Genomic DNA, 6,549 nt, shown 5'->3' with positions numbered 1-6,549 from the left:
TTTAGCCTCATGTTGAACGTGTTTATTTTTTTAATTTACATGAAAATCGCAAAAATATCGGAGAGAATCTGCTGCTCTGTGCGCATGCGTCCTTCAGTCCGTCACTCGGAGGTTCCCCTCAGGCAGCTCGGAGCTCAGGTGGAATAAAAACTGTCCTCCTGCTGTTGTAAAGGGGAACTGAGCGCTGCTGCTCGGGAGGCTGAAGAAGAACATCCCCAGGAGAACAGAGGGACCCTCATCACAGGGCGGGAACACGGCGCTAACCGGGCTAGCCGTTAGCAGCAGCAGTCCGTTTAAACGTGCTGTTTTATCAGGTAGGTTTGTTCATCATATCACTAAATCCCGGGTAACCTCTGCTATCTGAAGCGTTACTAAACCACCCAACCTAAGCTGAACGGTACACCTGTAAGGTCACATTGAAAGAATAACACGTGAGCGCCGAAGGAGCTTTAAAAGAGGCGGACCGCGAAGAGAGTTTAAAATGGAGGCTTTATGAATGGAGTCTGGTGTGTTAGCATTACTGCTAATTGTCGCCCTGTTTCCCCTCCCACAGAGTCCGAATCATGGCGGTCCAGGTGTCCGAGTCCGACCAGATCAAACAGGTAAGTGACCCCAAGAGTTTTCATGTCGACTCTGAGAAAAGAGGCTCAGAATTCAGAGGCACAAAGTCCGGTTACTGTGGCCTCCAGGGTCCATAGAAAGCCCGCACTGAACTATACAGCAAGGAGGCCTGTGAGGGACAAAACAGGAGAGGGCGACAGAACCGTAGGTAAAAATAAATAGATAAACTGCGGTGTTAAGCGATGCGGTTGAAAAATTTGGGTGCGCCTAAGAAAAACATTTAGGCGCACCAGTGCAACCGTGGCAAAAAGTTAGTCTAGAGCTCTGCATATTATATATTTTAATTTGAAATAATAAGATTAGTATAAAGCAAGAAAATACAACCGAATCACAATTTAGATATTGAAAAAGTAAGAAAAACATTTTAGGTCAAAAGATAAAGTTTAACAGGTTAACTTCGTACAAAATCAAGTGATACAGGAAATGGTTTAAAATTTAAATAAACGTAAAAACAGCAGAGTCTGAGGAAAGCATGACAAACATCTGAGTATCTAAACAATTAAAAACGACTGAAAAAGACAAAAGGAATTTATCTGAAAGTTTTTTATTATGACTTCATAATCCCAAAAGTCGCCCCGTCGGTTGACCTGGACGTTTTCAGCGGAAGAAACATTTGAATTTATACATTTATGCATTTATGAGAAAAGTTCTTTAAACTAAAAGTCACAGCTTTGATCCAGTGGCATCGCTCTGATCGTTTAAACCTGCAGCAGGAAGCCTCTGTCGCACACGCAGATCTGAGTTAATACATTTGAGCTCCCACCTTGGCTCTTTAGAGCAGCTTCACAGTCTTGGAGCACTTGAAGAAAACCAAAACTATTGACTGCATCAGTAAAACTGAGCGTGCCTGAAGCAGCGAGAGGACGGAGGTTAAAACCTGTTTGGGGAAATTTCTTCCCAGACCTGAACCTCGGATCCTTCTCGTCGTCTCTCAGATTTTTTTGCTGAATTGCTGCTCTGCAGCCGTTTTCTGAGCCGTGTCTGTTTCCTGTGTTCAGTTTAAGGAGTTTCTGGGGACGTACAACAAGGTGACGGAGAACTGCTTCATGGACTGCGTCCGAGACTTCACCACGAGAGACGTGAAGCCCGAGGAGGTAAAAAAAGATGATTGGATGACGGAAACATGTGAGTGAAGGAACATCTGGATAAAATCCTCACAGCTGTTTGTGTTTCAGTCGAGCTGCTCCGAGTCGTGCCTGCAGAAGTATCTGAAGATGACTCAGAGGATCTCCATGCGTTTCCAGGAGTATCACATCCAGCAGAACGAGGCTCTGGCGGCTAAAGCTGGCCTGCTGGGACAGCCGCGCTGACCCTGAACCTGGGCCGGGCCGTGCTGGTCCAGCAGATCCTCCGGCGCTGTAAAAACAGACTCTGAAGCTCCGCCCCCTCAGATTCTATCTGCAGGGTTAGTCGGCTGTTCTGTGCATCATGGGAAATGTAGTTTCAGATTCTTTATTAACATGCAGAATATTCCTTTAATGTGCACATTTGTCTTTTTATTGAACACAACGACCGACCGATGTGGTGATGATGATGATGATGATGATGAGCTGACCTCATTTTTCATGTGTGGAAATAAAAATAATCCGACATCAGGAATGTGTGGATGTTTTCATCCCTGTGAGGAAGTGCTTTACTGCATCCGGCCCCACTCTGGCTCTGCTGCAGATCAGAGTCCTGAGAAACGTTCATTTTCTTTTTGTTTACTGTGTTTTTAACAACATGCAAAAGTAACAAAGTTACTCAGTTACTTTTAAAGTGTTTTGCCTGCATTTTACATGAAATGTACTTTGTCTTGCATCATGATTTAGATCATTAAATACAATCAAACTCAGAATGATGAGGTCAGATTCTGAATGCAGGTCTTTTATTGTGAGTGTTGAGGGATTGTGATGTTCGCTCAGTGTGCAGCAAACTGCTTCAAAGACACAAGTGCGGTTTCATTAGGATGGACGCGTTGCGTTTTTATTGAAAAGTAAAAACTAAAATCTTTGTCGTTTTACATTTTAGTGTGGACTCCGTCTGCTATGCAGTCACTTCCTCTGCTTTATTTTAAAAGAAGTCTGTTCAAAGAGGAAGTCTTTACTGACAGTAGAACCACGAGGCAAATGGAGTTTAGTTTGGTCTTTATTGGCTTTTTTCTGTACAGCTCGGCATGAACGGTTTCACATTGCAACAGGAAGTCCAGCACGGCGGCTGACAATAAATAACAAGATGAGGACTGACGGCTCGGTCACCAATTCAGTGACGACGATCAAACAGGAAGTGTGACGCCGGCCCGAGCACGGAGAGAAGAAGAGCAGCGCATCCTCGGAGCGTCAGTCGTACTCGGCGTCTTTGTCCGACTTCTGTCCTGCGAACGGGCGTCTGTTCCTCTGAACCTGCAGCTGGAAACACACCGAACAGTCAGAACATCTCACACCTTCACCGCCACAGCCGCCGTCTGTGGGGGCGGGGACACTGAGCGATCGGAGGCAAAACTTCTGCAAACGTGCAGAAGATGACATCATAAAAGTGATCTGGTTTAATCCAGATGATCAGAGGAGCACAGAGGTCTTCTGACTTGACCACTGCTGGTTCAAAGAGACCACAGCGACTCCATTACCCAGGAGCCCTTGCTTTGGTGACACTGGTCTTACCTTGGCGCCCTCGAGCACGTGCGGGTCCTTCTGCAGAGCGTTGGTGAGTCCTTCCTCGGAGGAGAAGCCGATCCAGCAGAAGCCTCTGTGGAAGCCCGTTTCTTTATCCTGAGGACACACAGAGACGTCACTGACGTGCAGGCGCACACACACACACACACGCACACAGACACACACACACTCAGACACACACACACTCAGACACACACACACACAGACACACACACAGACACACACACACTCAGACACACACACACAGACACACACACACAGACACACACACACTCAGACACACACACACTCAGACACACACACACTCAGACACACACACACAGACACACACACACAGACACACACACACAGACACACACACACACACACAGACACACACACACTCAGACACACACACACGCACACACACACACAGACACACACACACACAGACACACACACACACAGACACACACTCAGACACACACACACAGACACACACACACAGACACACACACACTCACACACACACACACTCAGACACACACACACAGACACACACACACAGACACACACACAGACACACACACACAGACACACACACACGCACACACACAGACACACGCACACACACACACTCAGACACACACACACACACACACACACTCAGACACGCACACACACTCAGACACACACACACACAGACACACACACACAGACACAGACACACACAGACACACACACAGACACACACACACAGACACACACACACGCACACACACACACACGCACACACACAGACACACACACACTCAGACACACACACACACAGACACACAGACACACACACACGCACACAGACACACACACACACATGCACACACACAGACACACACACACGCACACACAGACACACGCACACAGACACACACACACGCACACACACAGACACACACACACAGACACACACACACACACATGCACACACACAGACACACACACACGCACACACAGACACACACACACTCACACACACACACACACACACTCAGACACACACACACACACACACACACACACACAGACACACACACACACAGACACACACAGACACACACACACAGACACACACACACACACACACACACTCAGACACACACACACACACACAGACACACACACACACACAGACACACAGACACACAGACACACACACACACACACACAGACACACACACACGCACACAGACACGCACACAGACACGCACACACACATGCACACACACAGACACACACACACAGACACACACACACACACACAGACACACACACACACACACAGACACACACACACTCAGACACACACACACGCACACAGACACACACACACACACAGACACACACACACACACACACAGACACACACACACACACACACAGACACACACACACACACACACACAGACACACACACACAGACACACACACACTCAGACACACACACAGACACACACACACTCAGACACACACACAGACACACACACACTCAGACACACACACAGACACACACACACTCAGACACACACACACTCACTGCCACCACCTGCTGCTCGCATCATCATCTCAGGCAGTGCTGACACACTAAAAACATGCAGAGCTGAATTGAGGCGTGTGTGTGTGAGGCTACAGGTGATCACTTCCTGTCGGGTCATGTGACTGTGACACTGAGTGATGTCAGTGATGATTACTTACAAACGGCAGCAGGCACTTCTTCACGGCTCCAAACTGCCCAAAGTACTCCTTCATCTCCTCTGAAACACAGGAACACGTCAGTCCGAACACCTGAGTGTCTGCACCTCACCTGTCCTGCTTCCTCTCACATCTGCCGTCATCTAGTGCTGAGTGGGTAGTGTCTCACACATCACAGCCTGTCCACCCCCTCCCTCGACCCCACAGAGGATGCCATCACCCTTCACACAGCGCTGAGCTATCTGGAGAACAGGAAGATGCTCAACACCAAACTGGACCACCTTCAGATTCCCTGATCCTGGGATCCAGAGAAGAACCTGAAGCTGAACATCCTTAAAACCAAAGAACTTATAATGGACCTCAGGAGGCACAGACAGGTCCACTCCCCCTCATTATAAATGGAGAACGGGTAGAATCTGTTTCCACCTTCAGGTTTCTGGACACCCACATCTCCCCTGATCTCACCTCCGACCTACAACACCAGCAGTGGCTGCACGTCCTCGGTGTCCTGAGGAAGAAGAACCTGGACCTGCTGCTTCTACTGCTCCTCAGTGGAGAGCGTACTCTCCTGCCTGGTGTTTGGTGCTCAGGGGCCACGACTGAGAACAGGAAGGTGGTGCAAACGCTCATTAACACCACCCACAAAATCACTGGCTGTCATCTGCCACCCCTGGAGGGCACTGACAGATCCTCCTGTCTCAGGTAAACCAGAGCACAGGTGACCCCGCCCACCAACTGTTTGACCTCTGGTGTGTGCCTCAAGTCAGTCAGGTCCCACACCTCCAGACTCACTCAGTTTCTTTCCCTGGGCCCCTTGGACACCCACCCACACCGTGCCCACACCGAGCCATGGTGTGAGTGACCCTCATCACTCAGGTCACTCACACACAGACTGTTCACACCAAGTCTTTTCTACCTCAGAGCACTTTGCTCTCCACTCCTTCCTGTTGTTTCTCTACAGATTCCTCCTTTGATTTATTCCTGTTGTCTACTTTTTACATTTTATTCCTGCACAGCAGTGGAGCACCCACAGTTACAATAAACGCATATTCTATTCTATTCTATTCTATTCTATTCGTGCTTCAGAGTGTGGACGGAAGCTCAGGATCAGTCAGAGGGTCACTCTGAACTGTGACAGGCAAAACTGCTCTGACGTCATCAGCGCGGCCTGTATTAAGGGCAGTCTTTTAACGTGAACTGCTTCAGGTAAAACACCTGTAAGCTGCAGACACGTGACTGACGTACCGGACACCTTACTGCACGTTAAATGCTTCCCTTCTTCGCGTGCTAATCTACCTGACGATAATCGACACGCGTGATCGGCTGCACACGTCACATGCCGTCACTAAAATCAAACCTGACTGATCGATAATGAGCAGACTCACTGGTGGCCACAGTCCACGGCACTTTGGACACGAACACCTCGAACACTTTCTTGGACGCCGCCATGTTGCTCCCTCTGACCTGTGACGTAATGGTGCGTTCAGGGCCAGCTGGGACCTGAGAGCGATTAAACAGCGTCTGATTGGTGGGAGTGCAGGAGTTTAAA

The 6,549-nt window shown here is 48.7% G+C and overlaps 2 protein-coding genes across 2 annotated transcripts; one reads left to right on the top strand and one right to left on the bottom strand.

The window, feature by feature from the left end:
- Positions 1 to 68: 68 nt before the first annotated feature.
- Positions 69 to 2,216, top strand: LOC146495609 (mitochondrial import inner membrane translocase subunit Tim9). The gene is made up of 4 exons (XM_085142391.1): positions 69 to 314; positions 554 to 602; positions 1,620 to 1,715; positions 1,797 to 2,216. Exons 2-4 carry the CDS (start codon positions 564 to 566, stop codon positions 1,929 to 1,931), a joined length of 270 nt encoding a protein of 89 aa, XP_084998517.1. The 5' UTR covers positions 69 to 314; positions 554 to 563; the 3' UTR covers positions 1,932 to 2,216.
- Positions 2,217 to 2,730: 514 nt separating this feature from the next.
- On the bottom strand, positions 2,731 to 6,519 carry slirp (SRA stem-loop interacting RNA binding protein). The gene is made up of 4 exons (XM_085142390.1): positions 6,386 to 6,519; positions 5,004 to 5,062; positions 3,261 to 3,368; positions 2,731 to 3,008 (listed from the first exon to the last, which is right to left on the bottom strand). The coding sequence occupies exons 1-4, from the start codon at positions 6,447 to 6,449 to the stop codon at positions 2,940 to 2,942; spliced, it is 300 nt and encodes a 99-aa protein (XP_084998516.1). The 5' UTR covers positions 6,450 to 6,519; the 3' UTR covers positions 2,731 to 2,939.
- Positions 6,520 to 6,549: the final 30 nt, after the last annotated feature.

Source organism: Neolamprologus multifasciatus, chromosome 19 (genome assembly GCF_963576455.1).
Source record: "Neolamprologus multifasciatus chromosome 19, fNeoMul1.2, whole genome shotgun sequence".
Classification (NCBI taxonomy): Eukaryota; Metazoa; Chordata; class Actinopteri; order Cichliformes; family Cichlidae; genus Neolamprologus; species Neolamprologus multifasciatus.
Note: the sequence above shows the minus strand (reverse complement) of the source record. Positions and strands in the feature narration are given on the sequence as shown.

Coding starts and splice junctions, on each gene's coding strand:
- slirp (XM_085142390.1), bottom strand. CDS start 6,449: ATGGCGGCGTCCAAGAAAGTGTTCGAGGTGTTCGTGTCCAAAGTGCCG. Junction 3,369..5,003: donor AGAAGTGCCTGCTGCCGTTT/GTAAGTAATCAT, acceptor GTGTGTCCTCAG/GATAAAGAAACGGGCTTCCA. Junction 3,009..3,260: donor ACGTGCTCGAGGGCGCCAAG/GTAAGACCAGTG, acceptor GTGTGTTTCCAG/CTGCAGGTTCAGAGGAACAG.
- LOC146495609 (XM_085142391.1), top strand. CDS start 564: ATGGCGGTCCAGGTGTCCGAGTCCGACCAGATCAAACAG. Junction 603..1,619: donor AGTCCGACCAGATCAAACAG/GTAAGTGACCCC, acceptor TCCTGTGTTCAG/TTTAAGGAGTTTCTGGGGAC. Junction 1,716..1,796: donor GAGACGTGAAGCCCGAGGAG/GTAAAAAAAGAT, acceptor TTTGTGTTTCAG/TCGAGCTGCTCCGAGTCGTG.